The 20,549-nt window shown below is 39.1% G+C and overlaps 1 protein-coding gene across 18 annotated transcripts in view; it reads right to left on the bottom strand.

Annotated features, from left to right (window-relative positions):
* Positions 1 to 20,549, bottom strand: part of PARD3 (par-3 family cell polarity regulator) — a 625,594-nt gene that overhangs the window by 358,872 nt on the left and 246,173 nt on the right. For all 18 annotated transcript variants that reach the window (XM_068560845.1, XM_068560771.1, XM_068560818.1 and 15 more), the window contains exon 3: positions 19,139 to 19,319. In XM_068560845.1, coding sequence (XP_068416946.1) covers positions 19,139 to 19,319 — 181 coding nt within the window. The remainder of the gene's footprint in view (positions 1 to 19,138; positions 19,320 to 20,549) is intronic.

Here is a 20,549-nt window from a genome sequence, read left to right as displayed (position 1 = left end):
ATTGAAACAAAACAAATACTATATTCTAAGCCATTTTAAAACTTTTTCTTCATAGGATCTAAACGTTGACAGTTAACCTTTAGAAAATAATATTATAAATGTCCCACTTCACGGGTATTAAAATGTCTACATTTTACATCAGCTTTTGTAACCATGATGGCATTTGCTCTCCTATCTAAGTCAGGAACATTTACTTGGATTAACAGAAATGTGTTGGATGCTCATAATTTATATTTTCACACAATGTGCCACTACAAGCTTGTGAAATAGTCTATATTTTCACCAAAAGAGTCTTTCCAGCCAAACGTTTAGTCAATTGGAACTTAGGTTGAATTGATCAAGTAATTCAGGCAAAACTACCAATTTAGTAGCTGCAGGCAAATGTCACTGAAGCGTTTTTCTGATAATTCACCTTTCAGTGATTGGTAAATTAAGGGAATGAATAGCAAAATGGGGCTTCCAAACAAGAATATGTTCACTGTTTTCTCTTTTTCTATCTTGTCTATCCAACAAAGCCAGATTAATACATTATAATCCATTCCCCAGAGCCCTTGAACTTCATCAGATCCCGTTTAATGCCATCATGCTCCTCTGCAATTGCCTCCATTCACTTACATTTGCTTTTCTTTTGGCTTTTCATCTTACTCTCTAGATTCTTTTCCTGTTCACTCTTCAGAACACTGGGTATCAATATACCTCCATAGAAATAAGCTCCTTCATACATGGTATGTGTAAGATCAACTGAAAGAAAATTTAAACAATATGGCCATTAAAAGAAAAATGAAAAGAGTAAATGCTAAAAGAACCTCATAGGTAGATGGACTGAAATTATGTGCACGTCTGCAAGGAGCCTGACAAAGCCTGTATTTGGTCAGGAAGTTTGAAAAGGAAGGAAATGTTAAAAGGTTGATCTTGCTTCCCTTTTCACATGAGCTGCCAGGGAGGAAGCCCAAAGTTTTGTGGACTTAAATGTATACTATGTGATAGATGGTACAGACATACATTACATAGAGATAAAATTTTCTTTTCCTTTGTCTTAGTTTTCAACTTACATTTTCCTTTTTCACAATTCTCTATTTTTATTTTCTAATTATTGTTTTTATTGTTATTTTAGAGACCAACATAAATCCATGTCTACTAGATAACCAGAGCACATATCTAACATGATTGGGTCTCTACAGTATCAACAATATATTTATACAAAGGATGGTAAGCTTTGAAGTATCAAAATTAACAGGATATATACAACTGATTTATTCTAACATGTCTAGAACTTAATATGCTCAAAAGTATATGTTGAAAAAATTAGTTAATTGGCATTTATTTATTCCAAGCAACAGTATTCCGACTATACATCACACATTTCACAAGAGGCCTGGGACTGAACACTGGTCTTCCTTTATGAAGAAAAAAAAAAGTAACACCAAACCTTTGAAACCTCAAATTTCAAAAAATCTCATATGCTCTAAAGCAAATTATGGGTAAAGATGATCATGACCTAAGTGTAGGATCTTTACAAGGGATTAAACAATGATTTGACAAACCATAATCTTTTTGTGCTTGCCATTTCTAAAAAGAGAAAAGAGAAATTCCTATTGAAAAGAAATAGTATGCAGTATCTTTACAAATTAATCATAAGATTCATTAAGAATAAACTGGCTATCAGAGAGCTGGCTCCATGTCAAAACACATTTACTGAATTAAAATATCAAAAATAAAAATCAACTATGTTTCTATGACAGCTAAGTCACTAGGAAAGAGCAAGCAGGAAAAGAACCCTACCTTTACTTCTCATCAGGCTAAAACTTGAGTGGGCTGCTGTGTACCACTAGGCGTGCATTGCCAGCTACGCTACTGCACATCCCGGAAAGGGTAATCATCACAAAGGGTTTGCAAAGATAGACAGGCATAGCTCAGGTTCATCTTTACCATTTCACACAACTACAGGCATAGATAGGTATGATATGAAAGCTCATATCCTCCTGCCATGGGGGAGGGAGGCTATACACATTTTTTAGTACAAACATGGTCAAAATCTGAACATTCTCTTTCCCTCCTTTCCCCAATCCAGCCAGTGTCTAAATGTTGCTAATCTATAGATTGATTTACCTGTAACATTCTCTCTTCCTCCTCTTACTGACTTGTCCCAAAATTGCTCCAGGCCCCTCACAATTGGAATTGCCTGCAGTAAATACCTACCAAACTTGCCTTCTTCCACTGTTTTTAATCAATTCAAAACATGTGACTTGTTTGTGCTTCACACAGGTGAGCTCCAGAGCTGGCTCAAACATCTTATGAGAAAAGCTGAAGTTTTCAGAAATTTTTGAGAGTTGGTCATTAAACAGAACCATTATTAAAATTAAAATTATACGGCTTCCCTCGTGGCGCAGTGGTTGAGAATCTGCCTGCTAATGCAGGGGACACGGGTTCGAGCCCTGGTCTGGGAAGATCCCACATGCCGTAGAACAGCTAGGCCCGTGAGCCACAATTACTGAGCCTGCGCATCTGGAGCCTGTGCTCCGCAACAAGAGAGGCCGCGATAGTGAGAGGCCCGCGCACCGCGGTGAAGAGTGGCCCCCGCTTGCCACAACTAGAGAAAGCCCTCGCACAGAAACGAAGACCCAACACAGCCATAAATAAATAAATAAATAAATAAATTTTTTTAAAAATTAAAATTATATAAACGTATAATTAAATAGATTATATTAAAAACAAAGATAATACTCAAAACACAGCACTTCCCAACTCCTTTACTATGTGTTGTTGTTACATATACTCGTGATGCATCAATTGCATCCATGTGGTGGAAACACTATAATGGTGCATTTCTCTCCAATTCTGTGTTCAGTGACATGATATTGGGAACTTGAAATTGGCCACAGTGAGAAACCATGGAAATGGGCAAATGCTACAAGCCAGGTCTTTTTTGGTTTCAGATATTCAGCTGTTAAACAGTTACCAGCACACCAGTGGATGTGGAGACAAATGCCCTATTCCCCTGGAGTCACCAAAAGCACAAGGCACTTCAGGGCCACACAGCAAGTCTGTGCAGTCAGGAAAGGCCCACCAGAGAGACTGTCACTTGAGCAGTGCCCTGAGGGATAAGTTGAGGTGAGGCAGGTGGGCAATGAGGACAGAGAAGCAGCTTTACCACACTCAGAGGGAAACACGGTGCTTGGAGCCTGAGACCCACCCAAGAAACTCAAGCAAGGGAGCTGAGTACAGGGTAGGAAAGACAGATGCAAAAGAGTTCTTGCAAACCTTACCAAAACTTACCAATATTAACTGTATTAAAAAATATTGGGAAGCTACGGAAAGTTTTGAAGCATTGGGGTAGAAGGAAGAGATGTGGGTTTCTCAACAATCACTCCTGCTACGTGCAGAATGGACTCCAGGGCTGCCCAAGAAAGGACACAGAGAGACGGGCCAGAGACAGGCCCGGGAGCTTTACTTTCCTGATAACAGAGCACAAGAGCAAAAACCTTCTTCAGCATGCCGCAGTATCATTTTTTATTTATTTATCATTTAAACGCATGCTCAACTAACAGAAGCATTATTAAACACATACAAGCCTCCAATAAAGATGTTAAAAAAATAAAAATAAAAATGCCTCCATCAGATTAAAAAAAAACATACAAGAAATGGTAAATTCTAAACTACGAGACAATACAGATGTACGCAAAGCTTCAGTATTCTGTGTCCCCACGTCCCTGATCACGACCCCGCTGCACAAACTGCCACCGACACCAGCCTTGGAAGGTGAAACGCAGCTCGTGAAGTCACAAGGCTTGGTGAGGCTGTAGGAGCTGGGGCCAACGCCACTAGGGACAGCCAGGTCGCAAAGACCCTTAAAGACCCCAGCAGCTCTGGCCGTGACCAAATGCCCCCACGGTGTCCACTAGAGACAGTGCTCTGGCCGCTCCATTTCACCAGGGGCACATATAAATGCTAAGCTCACTAACTGAGATGCCAGTTCTTCTTCACTAATTGAACAACAGCAAAGCCCTAAACCACTGGCTGCAATTCATCATAAAAACGCCTTGGATTCCTTCGAGGGATTCCTACCAATACCTGCATGCTGGCAGCTCGGTATTCTGGCATCTACTGACAGCCAAGCAGAATGTCCATAAGTGCTTCTGACATCTGCCCAGGACGACCTCATCACACTCACAGTCATAGTGCCCACAGAAACACTAGTGTGTGTGTGTGTGTGTGTGTGTGTGTGTGTGTGTGTGTGTGTGTGTGTGTGTGTGTGTGTGTGTGTGTGTGTGTAGCTGCACCACGTGGCTTACAGGATCTCAGTTCCCTGACCAGGGATTGAACCCGAGCCCCAGCAGTGAAAGCTCCGAGTCCTAACCACTGGACCGCCAGGGAACTCCCAACACTAGTCTTATAGTTGCCTAAAAACTTCATCAGAATTCAAATTAAGGAAACTTGGAATTGACAGGAAGAACCCATGCTGATTAGTGCCCCTAGAAAGATTCATCTCTCAAATAATCAAGAGTAGATTCACTACACTTTCAGGCATCACTTTGAAAATTGAAATTACATCAGGATGCTCTTTTTTTATTTTAATTTATTTATTTTATTTATTTAATTTATTTATTTACTTTTGGCTGTGTTGGGTCTTCGTTGCCGCGTGCGGGCTTTCTCTAGTTGCGGCGAGCGGGGGCTACTCTTCGTTGTGGTGTGCGGGTTTCTCATTGTGGTGGCTTCTCTTGTTGTGGAGCATGGGCTCTAGGTGCGCGGGCTTCAGTAGTTGTGGCACGTGGGTTCAGTAGTTGTGGTGCACAGGCTTAGTTACTCCGCGGCATGTGGGATCCTCCCAGACCAGGGCTTGAACCCATGTCCCCTGCATTGGCAGGTGGATTCTTAACCACTGCGCCACCAGGGAAGCCCGACCAGGATGCTCTTAATTTTAACTTACTTTTAGGCTTAGCAAAATATAATCAATGTACCCAAATAGCAGTCTCTGAATACCTCTTCCCATTAACAGGACAAGACTGCTTTGGGAAGTGACTGATTCCAGCTGTGTGGCAGAAAATATATAAGATGAGCATGGAACACAGTTCATGGCAGAAAGCAAGGATGTTGTTATCAAGAGCACTCAGGAGCCAGTTTAGAGAGGTCCCACTGCCACGAACGTGGATGATCTGAGCAGCAATAAGAACAATAAATAATGCAATAGACTGAAATAACAACTATACTAATGCTTATGAGTTCTTTTAACTCATAAGTGACTTTTTTAAAGAGGGAAAAAAGAAAAGTGAAACCAGGAGATGCTAGCCAAGAAAACAAACTCATTATTATGAAAACTGATAAAAAGACAGAATTGGGCATGTGGTCTGTTCTTCCTATACAAAGGATATCTCAGGGTAACAAACTAGTTGACAAAAAAAAAATATATATATATCTTTAGAGAAATTATGTAGCCAATAAACGAAAGAACTGGAATATCAACATGCTGCAAACATTAAAAAAAATAATAATGGATCTAGGCAATAATCACCAATGCTGCTAATATCACACAATGAGAAACAACCAGACTTTGCCTCTTGAGTGAACTGTACAATACCACCTAGAGATACTGTTGTCAAAGACTCAGACCAGAATCAAATCAAGACTCTACATCTAATAACTACCAGTTTATAAGAAACACAGGGTATGTAAGAACGTAGTAGATGCCACAGGGATGGATTCAGCTCCAGACAGAGGAAAACCACCAGAGAATCAGTCCAATTTCAATGACTAAATTGCAATGTGTATATGTGTGTGTGTGTGTGTGTGTGTGTGTGTGTGTGTGTGTGTGTGTATACATACACTCATACCCATATATAGACACATGCAGACACACACACAGAAAGAGGAACTTATAGACTAAAAGAAACATATCAATCAAATGCAGTGTGTAGATTTTCTTTGGATGCTGATTTAAAGATGCCAAATATGAAACCACATTTACAAAATAGAGTAATTTTAATAATAATATTACATTACATAGCATTAAGAAAGTATTGTATGGGGTTATATATTTAAAGTTTTACTTTTTAGAAATATATACAGTACTGAAATATTTTCAGAAGAAATGACATGAGATCCGGAATTTACTTTGAAATAATCCCATTTGGGGAAGTATAGATGAAACAAGATTGGCCATAAATTGATAATTGTTAGAACTGAGAGTTGGGCATGGCATTTCTTTACACTATTCTCTTTAATCTTGTATATGCTTGAAATTTTCTACGATTAAAAAATTGAACAGAAGACAAGTGACCTTGCAAAGGAGAAAATTATAAAGACAAGTGAAAATATGCAATGTAATGATACTGAATAATAGTCTTTTTCCCCAATCAGGGTTAAATTTTTTAAAAAGGAAAGCTGTGTAAAGCTGCATATTCATCATGATGGTTTCTTTAATATTTTCTGTGCTACAGTTGAATGAATCTCCTCCGAACAGGCTGTGCTGACTTTATATCAATACAACATTTATTCAGAAGAGGCTCAGTTTCACCAAAAAGATTTGCTAAGTCAAGCCTCCTAAAGTGCTGTTTCTCACAAATTAAAGGTCTAAGATGCAACATGAAATTTAACTACATGATTAGTGGGTCTAGATGTGACCCTGAACCCATTTACTTAGACGTGCCTTGACTTTTAAAAGGTTAAGTGACAAGTACTACTGTAGTTTGATTTCTTCCATTTTTCAGAAAGATGAAGCATATTTGATGATAATCAAGGTGCAGATATAAAACAGCTGCACTTTCGCACCAAACACAGAGTAAATCTTTTCAAGGAGCAATGGAGTGATAGACAATAAGTAATGGTAGAGAAATGTGAAAAATATTCTTATATTATTTTGATGTCTTAACATTTATTGTGAGAAAACGCTCAAAAATATAATAGTTACCAATAAGATTAGCAGATGAGCCGACAGAAAAAAAACAAAATTTTCAAATATGAGTAGCATAAAAACTTGAAGCTTGGAACCCATAGGAATTGAAAGCAAATTACAAAAAGCAGTCAGATGCAGGTAGAGAGTCTTCACTATTTATTAGCTTCATCTGATTAATAACTTCCTTAAAAATCCGTCTGGGGGCTTCCCTGGTGGTGCAGTGGTTGAGAATCTGCCTGCCAATGCAGGGGACACGGGTTCGAGCCCTGGTCTGGGAGAATCCCACATGCCGCGGAGCAACTAGGCCCGTGAGCCACAACTACTGAGCCTGCGCATCTGGAGCCTGTGCTCCGCAACAAGAGAGGCAGCGACAGTGAAAGGCCCGTGCACGGTGATGAGGAGTGGCCCCTGCTTGCCTCAACTAGAGAAAGCCCTCACACAGAAACGAAGACCCAACACAGCCAAAAATAAATAAATAAATAAATTTAAAAATTAAAAAAAATAAAGAAATAAAAAAAATCCATCTGGGTGTGTGGCATGTGTATGATGTGTACTTATTTCAAGGACAGAGTTTATGAAAGTAAATGAAGAAAAAAATCTAGAAAACGTAACATTTTGTTTATTTAGAAACGTAATATATTCATCATATAGAAAAAAACTGCCCCATTAGTTTTATGAGCAATACCTTCATGTCATGTAATAATCTTTAGTATTGCTATGGAAATTTTAAGTTAAAAAGCCCATATCAAAACTCAGTTTTCAGTCAGTAAAAAAAGACAATACTTATGAAATATACAAAAATAAAGGCAAGGAATCACTGCAAATCACACACACACACACACACACACACACACAGGCACGCACGAACACCTTTTCCAGACATGTTTAGTACACCACTATCATGACAGTCCTGACTCTTGCACAAGAAAGTAGATTGCACGCATCAGCATTTGTGTTACCCATGATGGTGACGCATCATTCACTGTAAATAAGTAAACAGGAATCAAGGTCTACAACAGCCAAGTTCCAGAGAATAAAACTGTGCCAGCAGTAGTTACTCAATTTATTTATAGTTCAAAAATGTTTTTTTTCTCCCTCTAAGTATATACTCTGTCTTTAAAGTTGGTAAGGAATAATAACCACAACTGCAAAACCATTGATAGCTAAACCAAACTTCTCCTCTGACACAATTAAGTCTTATAGTAAGACCTTAACAAAAATGCAGCGATTCAGTATGTCTTGATAATAAAGGAAGTGAATGAAGATGGATGACGTAATCATCGGGCAGAGAGCAGTCATTTTAGATGTGGTTTCAGAAGATATTTTTTCTAATTAAGGGTCTCAATTTTCTACACTAATAAGAGTATTGCATTGGCCCCGAATCAAGCATATCCAATTGAGGATACAGATGTAGAAGGTTGTTTGCGAGGTTCCCTTTTAAATTTACAATCTTGCAGAATGTACGAAAATTGAAATATATATAAAATTGTGTTCAGTGGAAAATATTATAAAACATTTCTTCAGTGTAAAAGAAAAATCCTATTAAAGGAATGTTAGCACCCTGGTAAATAAAATTTAAAGATCAAGTACACATTTGAACTTGGATCTGTTGCAATTTTATGTTCACAGATATGAACAGTCTTTTATCACATTCCATTATTCAGAAACTGAACTGTCAGAGAGGTACGTAAAGCAGCTACAAAATAAAGCAGCATATAAGGAAACCCAGAAAGAGGAAAGAGTGCTGTTTGAGAAAACTTTTAATTCTTTAAAAGACTGGTAAATGCCCAACAATGCACTTCTTTACAGGCAAAAGAAGGAAACAAGGTGAAGTAATACCAAAAAAAAGGTCTTTAGATGAATGTGTTCATGAAGGCTCATTAGAACTAGTCTTCAGTCACTTCAACGCCATTCAAAACAGAATTATTAGAAACTTCTAAAAGAGCTCAAGAATGCGAACTGATGGAGGTTCAAGAATGAAAATTACATCTAATACTCACAAGCTCCATCAGTTTATGTAACCACCCTAAAAGTCATTCTTCAGATACTCTATGAGAAGGCCTAGAACATAACTAAAGTAAACATCTGCAATAACTTTGCAGATTTTTTTTAAAGCTTAAAAAACAAATACAATAAGTCATAAGGAAGGTAAGAAGGAGAGCTTGAGCAAGAAGAGAGAGTACATATGAGATAAGGAAACTGCCCAATGTTTTCAGTATTCACAAATTGCACATAATTTTTCTAATCAAAATTTCACCCTTAGAGTATAAAAGTCAATACTCTGAAAATTCTTTTTAATTATGCAAAAGAGATAAATACCAAACAAATTGTTACATGAAAGTCAAGCAAACAGAATTATATAATAATGGCTAGAGTGATGTTTTTATAAATATTGCTCTATCTGGCTCACCTAAATTAGAAATGGTCTCAAAGAACTACTTCTAATGAGATGGTTTGTCCCAATGTTCATTACTTTCCTTTCCAATGTAATTACATCAAAATGATCATCACATAAATGTTGTTGGGTCAGACACTGATTGTTGCATCCAGAGTCACCTGATGAGGAAAGATAATGCCCCAAACATAGAGCATTGGAAGTGGTATTTTTTTCACACTACCTCACATTATTAATATTATATATTAACTGTATATTGTGTAGGCAGAATAATGGCCCCCAAAGATTGGTGCACATCCTAATCCCTAGAACCTGCCATGTTACCTGACATGCAAAAGGGCCTGTACACGTGGAATGAAGGCAAAGACTGAGGTGAGGAGATTATCCTGGATTTTCCAGGGGGGCTCAATGTAATCACATGAGTCCTTAAAAAATGGAGAGAAGGGCAGAAGGAAAGGGAGGGAGGCGTGACTGCAGAAGAATGGTCAAAGGGATGCAAGGTTGCTGACGGTGAAGATGGAGAAAGGGCCACAAGCAAGGAATACAGGTGGCCTCCAGAAGCTGGAAAAGGCAAAGAAATGGATTCTCCCTTCTTTGGGATTCTCCCTTGGAGCCTCCAAAAGAAACACAGCCCTGCCAACCCTTGGACTTTAGCTCATTGAGATCCACACGAGACTCTGACTTATGGTACTAAGATTAATCTGTATCATTTTAAGGCACTAAGTTTGTGGTAACTTGTTATAGCGGGAATAGAAAACTGATACATATACACACACAGAAAATTATAAACACCCTGCTCTTCAAAATTTATGTATTAACTCTGATCAAACTAATTTCCCAATTTTGAAGAAAAGAGGTGCCATGTCCTCGATGAGGGAGAGAAATGAGGAAGGCAGACTGGGAAGCTTTCTGGATGAAGCACCAAGGACAGGCCCAGACAGACCCCTGCCCACCTGGCTCTCCCACCCCCCTCAGAGTGGACACATGATCCCCAAGCCTTGACCACGGATCACAGACCCATCCTCAGGATTCAATGCAGTTCTGCTCTATGATTTGTGACTCATCTTTTCTTCTTTCTTTTTTTTTTTTCTTTATTTGGCTGCACCGCGTGGCATGCGGGATCTTAGTTCCCAGACCAGGGATCGAACCTGTGCCCCCTGCAGTGGAGGAGCGGAGTGTTAACCACTGGACCCCCAGGGAAGCCCCTGTGACTCATCATTGACCTTGCTTCTGCCTCCCATTCCCAACCCCCTGACTCTGATTACACAAGAACGGTTATTATCTAGCATTAGTAGATACCCCTATACTACTTATGCAAACTGATCACCAGCTGGTTTTTGTTGCTCTAAGTCATACATCTTTGGGCTGCAACATCTCTGCCAAGCAAGAGAATATTCTTTTCCAATGCATTAACACAAATTCTATATTTAAAATAAACACTTCTCAAGCTGATCTAAATAACAAATTAACCAGTGGATCAGCCATGGCACAAACTGACATCTTAATTAAATGTGATGATGGGCTGAGTAGAGTTGTAGTCTGAAATGCCCTTTGGCTCCTGCTCTTCCCATATTATGATTGGTCCTAGACGGTTCCGGTTGTAATTTTCCATCTTTAAACATGGGAATTATCTCTACAAAATGATTTATTTTCCTGAAGGTACTTGCTACTCCTATGCTCCTTTCATATATAACCTCACTAAATAACTGCCATAGATATGTGCATATGTACATACAAAGACTTATGACTAGGGTACCACTATAAAGACAAGAAAATGATGCTTGTATAATACGGTCAAAACACAACTGCAGCCCAGGCAACGAGCTGCTGTAATTGCTTTATTTACTCTCAACTCTGTAAGGAAGAGTTGGAAAAATAACACATAGTGGTGGCTTAATCCCCAGAACAGATAGAAAATGGAGGGTAACGCTGAAAAATGCAGGGATAGAAAACTGTCTACAACTTTTAGAGAGAATACAAATGGAAAGGCATTCCACCAAGGAACAGGCAGTATGACAGTACCCGAGAATAAGCCAGGTCCATGGTCTGGACCACGTTTCAGACCAAGAGAGAGAAACAGGAGGTGAGGTAACGGAAGCACAGTCCCCTTTTTTGCAGTTATCAAAATTCTAGATTTATTTAAGTTCTGTCAAATGCCAACTGGAGGGAAGTATGTAAAGGAAGCATCAAATCTAAGTCACAGAAAGTGCTGGATAGAGACCTCTTTGTGAGAAGGCGCTGTCCTCTCTCACGTGTGTCCTGGGGCACACGGTCTCACGCCGCTATGCGCACATGCTGCAGTGCCCAGGCTCTTTACTAAGGAGAAAAACAATTTGCTGAATTGTAGGCAATGAATTGACAATAATTAATAAATTGTTAATTTATACATCAATATAAATGAAATTTGTAAATACAGAATAGTATAATGAATCAATACACTGATTTAGACGTAAGGTGGTTTTTCTTCAAAACGTGGCCATCACAGGGACCACTAGCTGTGCATTTCAGGGAAAAGGCAGAAGGGGTGGAAACCTCAGGGGCGCATTTACCAAGCACTCTGTGTCCCTGCAGGGCTGCCTCTCGGTTCCTTCCCATTTGGGGCTCACACAACGACTCTGAGAGATGAAGCCGGTCTCTAGCTGGAGACAGGAGCAAACAGAACGAGGAACGCAAAGCCATTTCTGACATTAAAAGCAATGAAAGAATAAAGAAGCAAACCCAGTTTCAAGAAGATCTATACAAGAGATCTGTATGAAGAGCAGCAAGAAGAAAAGAGAAGATGTTATCTGCCAGGATTTCATGATGACAAAATAATCCACATATGGGTCTCTCTGTGACATGTGCTAATAGAAAAAAGAACCTAGATACCTGGTTAGAATGGAGAATGAAAATGCAAAAGAAAGCTTGTTTACAATCTAATCGTGTCTGCTCAAACATTTTCATACAATTATTTTCTCTACGTAATGCACTTCTTATTGCCATTTGAAAATGGGCTTTCTTGCTTCGATTTAAATTGTACTTTCTTAATATATTCATAGCTATATCACTTTTATAAATTTTCAACTGTCAGTAACCGTTTTTGCAACTAATGCACAGAAAAAAAATCGGACACGTAAGATATATCCCCATACAAAGGCAAGACTACAAGGCAAGGCCTCAGGGTCAAGTAAAATATACTAGCCAAGGACAAAAACAAGTGAGAAATACAGAAGTGATTGGACACCGGAGAAATCTTAGTGGGGTGGGGAAGGAATCTGTAAAACTGTTCTTCCCTAGATTTCAGCAGGTGTGACAGATGCAGAGACTTTGTGCACAAGGGGTCCAGTTCCATAAGGTTTGGGGTGTGGAGATCTCGCACAGATGGTGCCGTGAACACTACAGGAAGCCTTTTCAATGACCAAGGACCACCCACTAACTACAGGCCAAAGTCCGTCTGATTACATGGGGCAGAGAGTTTCTAAAATATACTCCTCCTCCCAGTGGCCCAAGAGTCACCATTATTAAGTGTAAAATACTGTATACATATGTGTGGAGATTTTTTTTAATTAAGTACTTCACAAAGATGTAATTAAACAATGTAGGAAGCAAATGACTATTCTGCTGAAAGATAACTCGGAAATACTGGTGTCAAACGGGAAGTCCAAAGATGTTCTGACTCCAAGTCTGGTGTCTGGAAATGCCACAACGGGACCTTGACATACAGTAAGTGTCCATACATTTTCGGCAATAACTCCACTTGTCTTGAATATGAAGAGGTGTGCTATGGTTATGCCATAAGCACAGACTGTGTTAGTTCACTCCACTGAGCCTCAGTTTCCTGACGGTAAACAGGGGAGATGGACCTGGAGGTTTCCTAAGGGACTGCTCCATCCTACAAGGATGTGGAAACCTGTCCCCAGCGTCCCTTATGCAATACAGTATACTCATAGCCTCTGTGGGGAGAATCCATGCACATGTCTAGATTTTCATGTGCTCTGTGGAAGGATTCCTGGGTAAAGGAAGCGGATATAAATGACACAGTATGATGAAAAGACTACACTGTTACCGTGTGGAGTGTTAAGTTCCAATGTAAAGACCACAGATGAAATGTTTCAGCCCAATGAAGCAACTGATCGCTTACATTTTATTAGCATTTTAAAACCTAACATTTCTTGTGTTCTGGTGTGGGGAAAATATATCTTGTCGTCCCCCCCCCCCATTTTTCTTAATGGAAGACCACATGAAAAGGCAAGTTTAAAAATAATTTTGCAACCAAAATCACCATATGTTGATTGCTGGTTACTTCACTGGAAAATTGAAGGATGAAACACACATCTTTGCAACACCAGATATCAACAAAAAAGAAGGCTTTCTTTATGGTATTGAAATGCCATCTCTGGAACAAGCATCTTGGTCCGCAGACAGTGTGCCTGCTGCTGAACTGCTGTCGCCTGACAGCCCGTCTTATCTGCCAAATTGCTCATTAGGCCTGGCAATTGTCACCTGCGCCTCCAGTTCATACTCCAGCAGGGAATAAACATCAGTCTGCTCGCACCATCCCCGGCAGCAAGCTCCCAACACCCCCTCAGTAGCCCGGCCCCCCCACCTGCAACCCTCCAAACACACTCACCTTGTATACACACCATTATTTTTAAAATGTCAATTCGGCTTCCAGCTCTTAGAAGCTGGCTTAGCTTCAATAAAGCAAAAAATAGAAAAGACAGAGAACATGCAACGTAAGCCCCGTATTACAATGTGAAGTGGGCTGGCCAATAATTCACTTAATTATTCACGCCAAGAAAGAACACATAAACAGTCTGAATGTAGTGAAGAACGCTCATTTCAGGGAGTATTTCTGAGTGCACAGGTGACAAGAGAGCAGAGCACAGGAGTCCTCTTCCAATGGGATCTGACCCATCCAACCTTGATTGTAAGTCTGAAAGGAGAGTACTCCAGTTTATAAATAAACAATAGAGGTACTGTGGCAACCAGAACAAAGAGGTAGCTGAGAGTACTCCAGGCTCTCTGTCTTTGCTGCTTCCACTGATCCCTGCCAATGAGCGCTCTGACATTCAGAGGCGGATCAATACACAAAAAGATACAAAAGAGATACTCTGTGGGCAAAAAGCACCAAAAATATGAAACAGAATGTCTGAAACCCCATAAAACAACTTCTGATGGAATACTGTTTTTCATTTTGCAGAAGTAAAATATTCACCACCAACCCTGCAATTAGCTAGAAAATTACAATAATTACAGCAATTTTGTATCCCATCTCCAATCCAATTAATAGATACATGACCTTGTCAACATGTAATAATCAGATTGCATCTACAACAAAACTGGATGGGTTTTATATGCTGAATAGAACTTGCACAGTAAGAAGGTAATTATTTGAAATACTGAGAATGCCATTTGTATGCCATGCTCCACTTCACAAGTTAAAAGGAAATACAATAGGAATATTATTTCTATTTTCAATATATGTTTAAATAAAATCCGGAAAATAGTTCTAATACCAGGTAATGTTAAGAGAATAGGTCTCTAAACCAAACATCTTGGATCTCGTAGCAAGACAAAACCAATCCGTGTATTATTGAGTAAGAAAAAAAATTTAGAGTTCAAGAAAGAGGCGGCGTGGTCGGGGGCACCTAACTTTATGACACAAGCCTTGTACAGCAGTTCTTGATGTCTCTGTAAAAGTTTTCAAAGTTAGGGAGCTAGTAAAATCTTACCAATTAGTTAAAGAGCACCATTTTCAGCAACATTTTGCCAGACATGGATAAAAATTAACTATAAAATTAACATAGCTCAGAAAGGTTAAAATGTTAAAAGACAATCTAATCGGATACTTTGTTTCTCAAATTTTCTACAGCAATTCTATTTCTAGGACTTCTTCCATCACTAAGGCATATGCCACTGCCAAGGAATCTCGAATCTTCAGTCTGGCTCTTCCAAAGGAAATATTAAATCAGTATTCTGGGATGAAAAGAAATCTGCCATCATTCTAAAGCCAGGCTACCCCCAGAATGTCTGATCTCTATAAAAAGCCTTTGAGAATTAAAAAAGAAAAAAATCAATAAGTGGGGGAAAAAAATGCTAGACTTGGTCTCAGTGATCTGCTCCGGAAACTGTGCTCCTGAGCACAGTAGGTCCCTCTAAAACTGGATTTGTGAACAATAAATATACAGTTAAACATCTATCACAGAACCGTGAGGTTCAGAGAACACGGTTCCACTTTGACCCTGTATGAAAGCACTCCACCCCACCTACCTAAGAAAGGCAGTGTTTCCTATCCAGGAAGACACGTCCTATTTACTTGGGTTCTGTAACTCCTCACGCCTTTGGAACATCCATAACTACTGGCTTTGCACTCAAGAGACATCATCATCACCATCGTCTGTCTATAATCTCCTGTTACTCTAGTGCTTGTCGTGTGTCAGGCACTATCAGGAGGTCAAACATCTCATTCACTCTTCACAGTCCGGGACCAGGTTCCTGGAGAAGAACGAACTGAAGCTGAGTGAGACTGCTGACCTTGCATGATGTGGCTTTGCCTTATTCTTTCTGAACCATGAATATGCTAAACCACCATCCTAGGAAGGAGTATCTGCACAGCAAGCTCATGTTAAAAGCATAAAGTAGACTATACTCCCAAACTTATCAAAAGTCTGGTTGGAAAAAAAAAAAAAAAAAGAACATTTACTCAGGTTATCCATATCTGCTTATCTTTAAATTGAAGTATACCTATCTATGCCTGAAGGATGCAGAGACCTTCCAAGAAATGCCAGAACAGTTCAAAGGGTTTGATGTCAAATCACCATATTCCTTATGCACCACTCCCTAAAATGGCATTACTGGCCTGAAAACTGCTGCATTTCTCCAGTGTGGACAGTCCTAAGGCAGAGAAGGTCCAATGCCCAGGGCCCACAGCACTTCTGGAGGCCCAAATGTTTCAAATTACTGTTTTTAATCAGAAGGGAAAAATGAACTTTGGGAGGAAAACAAAATGTTTTAATTTTTTTTCTCACGTCATAGGAAAATACTTCCACAGTTTTCTTGGCTTCCATCAATTTTTTATGGAATGGAGGAGATAAGTTAACTCATTCATAGGAAAATTATTACTTTATTTCTTCAAGATAAATTTTGAGGCTTATTTATCTGAAATCCTTTATTAACCATGCCCCTAACTGGAGCTGATTATTCCATCACTGAACAAATCTCTACATATTGTTGGTTTCTTTATTTCCGTATCTGAAAAAGAGGAAGAACATAAACTCCTTGATGGCAAGGACTAGGCCATATTAACTCGACTCTGAACTCTGATCGCCTAGCAAAAGGCCTGGCCAGCACAGACCGACTGTTGTTTTATTTCCGAATGAATGGTATTAATACTGTAGAAAATGACTCATATGTATTGGGTAACTTTCACATAGTCACCAAACCTTGTATTTAGTAGGTGTTTAACACGCATTTACCCAGTGCCTGCCAAGGCCATAAAATCTAAATAACGTTAGCAAATAAAATTCAGAGCTTCTTGCTCTGAATATTTGCATATTTTCTCACTGATGACTGCAAGACAACACATATGCTTCAAATATAACTTCCTTTTCTCAATTAAAAACAAGGTAAAAGAGATGTTTGGGGTTGAAAACAGCATTTAAATTTTAACACACAGAGCCAGCCAAATATGGGTGGTGGTGGTTTAAAAATCTTGTTGAGTCAGTGAAGTCAAAAGATATAAATGGGGGACTTCCCTGGCGGTCCAGTGGTTACGGCTCCACGCTTCCAATGCAGGGGGCCTGGGTTCGAGCCCTGGTCGGGGAACTAGGACCCCACGTGCCACACAGCGTGGCCAAAAAGTAAAAAATAAATTTAAAGAAAAGATATAAATGGATGGGCAGCAAGCCATCCAAATTCTTCTTAACCTAAAGACAGGACTGGCCTTTCCTCCAACACATTTTTAAGGTGCAGCTAAATTAAAGGTGCACCTTGCTTTGTAAAACACATGAATAAAAAAACCACAACAGTAACACAACAAAAAGCTCTGTATTTCATTATATACATTAAGGTGTAATTACTCACATAAAGACGCTGTTTTCCAAACATCAGGCACCTACGAATCCTTGTACTCTTGTTTCATGAAAATCTTCTTTAAATAAAAACTAGGCAATCCATTTCTTAAACACAAGCTTGTTCCAAGCAGATAATCATTAAGGCATGGACTTAATGAGCTAGTGTACAATAAAAGAAAATGACCTGCACACTCCCTGCATATTACTTCATATACCATACATGGTACCCACCTCACCTTTTGAAAAACACTGCCCAAAGTAAATCCTACATAAGATTTTTTAAATAGTGTATCCATGTAGTAATCAAATGTTACTTCCACAAAATCAGTTTAAAATGTATTTGTTCATGTATGTGCACAAACAACCTACGTCTCCTGGATATAAGGAAAGGTCCAGCTAAAACACCTTACAGTGGCTGTTCCTATCCACGCTTCCTTGGAAACATTTTCCACTGTGCCCAGCTCTCGCTACGATTATTCTTGTCCAGGTGACAGAAAGCAATTTTAGAAAGTGGTTAACATTGGTCTGCAACCATACACGAGCCCCTGGGCATCACGTGCATATCCCATCATGCAATGTGCCTTTCAATCCTCTACATCTCTATATGGCATACTTTCCCTGTGGTTTCTGATGAATCGTCGGATTTGTTAACTGTTAAATTGACGTTCTTTCCTTATTCCCCATACATAGATATACTCTCTCTCTCCCTCTCTCTCTCTCTCTCTCTCTCTCTCTCTCTATATATATATATATATATATCCTCTCTCTCTCTCTCTCTCTCTCTCTCTCTCTCTATATATATATATATATATATATATATCCTCAAGGGACAGTGGAAGCAGAAATAGTTTATGAACATCTAGAAGCAAATTACCAAAATGCTACAGACTGCTACCAATGTGAAAAGTGGGGACAACGATGCATTTTATAAGAATAAACTATATATTCTAAAAATTATCTAACTATATTCTATAGATTAGTTTATATATTATTATATATTATTACCTATCTCTATGTGAAGGTCTACTGAAGACTACCAGTAACATCACACAAGACTAAATTTTCCACTTGAAAAACTGAAATGTTTCTAGATAGACGTGCCTAAAAGATAAATGACTTTTAAGTTATAAATTTCTTGAAATAGGCCTTCTTAGTCTTAACAATTGCTCAATGATAAGATTATACAATTACAAATGCTAAATAGAATGTTTAGCAGAAGTTCTTCACTGTAAGCTTGGCAGGAATGGCTACAGAATGCTTCAAGCTAGTGTCCCGGAACTTGGGCACTAGGAATCCTAGGATTCCTACTATAAACTCACTAAGTCCAATATTTTCGTTCCTTGAGATGGTATCTAATAGCAGCTCTTCCAGATCCCTGAAGATAACTATCCCTGAGGTCCCTTCAGCCCCTGGTCTCCAGATAAAGTTCAAGTAACTGTTATAACCAAGCTGATGGTCAATCCAACACACTGTGTTTGGTTTCAATGGAAGGATGTCGATTATTTCTATCTGTTCTAGCGTTCATACAAAACATATGGAAAGAAAAATGCAGGTAGTATAACTTTAACTATTATCCTTATTTACCTTTGGTGAGCAATTAAAAGTCTACCAGTCCAAAGTAAAGTAAGGCCAATCTATGAAAATGTAAAGAATCTTGCCTCCCTCTGTTGCAAAAGACACTCGCCCAGGTTCTAAACTTAATCAGGTTTTGCTATAAACAGACAATGAACTCCATTCACAAGAGCACGGCTGGATAACACAGTCGGCGTCCCCGTAAGTGAAGACGAAATATGCACTCACTGGCACGGAGGACCGAAGGGGTGACCTCGATCTCACTCGTTGCTTGGTAAGGCTGGAACGCTGAAACACTGTTGGTGCCGAGCTCACTGCCAAACATCTCCGGACTCTGGGTGCCTGTGGAGCTGGCACTGGTGCCATCACCTCCATGATGCGGGTCTTGCTCATCAAACACTGCTACCAGCTAGAAACGACAGGTAAATTTGCAATTATAAACAAAGGCATTTAAAATGACAACCAAACACTTACACCACCTTTGAGGTAAATCTACAGAGGAAAAATATGGATATGTACACACCCAGGAATGTTAAGTTTTAGGAAAAGAAACTTCAAAGGAACAGTCTTGCCCTGAGTTTTGATGCTTTACTTTTATATTTCTAAGTCATACACTTCATATGCAAAATTCTCTGGGTGAAAATAAAAATAAAATGCTTTTATATCACAGAATGCTAAAGGGGATGGAGTGGATTTAAATCTTTTTGTAAATGATATATCAAGTGGAAAAGAAAGTGCATGTATAACTATATATAATGCATATACATGATATATAGTTTATACAGCAAAAGGTATAAGGGACCCTTCATATGGGAAGAAGGGTATATTAACAACCGTGCAGCATCTGCTTGTTTGTCCCTAAGTAACACAGAAAGGATACAAGAAACTCATGAGATGGGTAGGCTACAGGGAGTTAGTAGGAACAGGGTTGAAAGAAAGAGAGAATGGGAACAATGGTGGAGATAATGGGGCGGTAACACTTTTCTGAATATATTTTTCTGTAACTCTGACTCTTAGAGCCAACATAATGATTCAAATACCTAAAAGAGAAATAAATAATTGAAATCGACCAGGAGGCAAGGTGGGGTCTGGGGGTCGGGAATCTAAAATGGAGCACAAACAAATAAACCCAACTATGTTACAAATGAAAAACAGAACCACAACGAAAAGGGTGGGGAAGAAAAGAACTAAGTCACTTTATAAAACTATATTTTTTCACTGTTTAATGTAAGGCTAAAGGCAAAAAGAACCTTCACAGAAATATTGTATTCTAGTTAGTAAGGTTGTTCCTTACAAGCGCGTGGTTTAGAAACTCATACTACTCCTCCTCCTCCTCCTCCTCACACACACGCACACACGGCAGGAATGAATGAAAAAGAAAAATATTTTGGATAATGACAGCCAAAGTTCTCACCACCAGAAACAGAAGTTACAAGCAAGGAAATATACTGTAGTATTAGATTAGAATTAGAGGCATCAATATGAACTTGTAGTTTTTATAAGTAGGTAGGCAGACGGGTATGGATGGATGTGAATACATGTGTCCTAGCTCTGTCCACTGAGAGATCGTGGAAGCAATGACATTGCTTCAATGTCAAATTGCTGGTCCAAGAACCAATGAACACAAGTGGCCAGATCA

The sequence above is a fragment of the Eschrichtius robustus genome, chromosome 1 (assembly GCF_028021215.1).
Source record: "Eschrichtius robustus isolate mEscRob2 chromosome 1, mEscRob2.pri, whole genome shotgun sequence".
NCBI lineage: Eukaryota > Metazoa > Chordata > Mammalia > Artiodactyla > Eschrichtiidae > Eschrichtius > Eschrichtius robustus.
The sequence above is the reverse complement of the archived record's forward strand: the minus strand, read 5'-3'. Positions and strand labels throughout refer to the sequence as shown.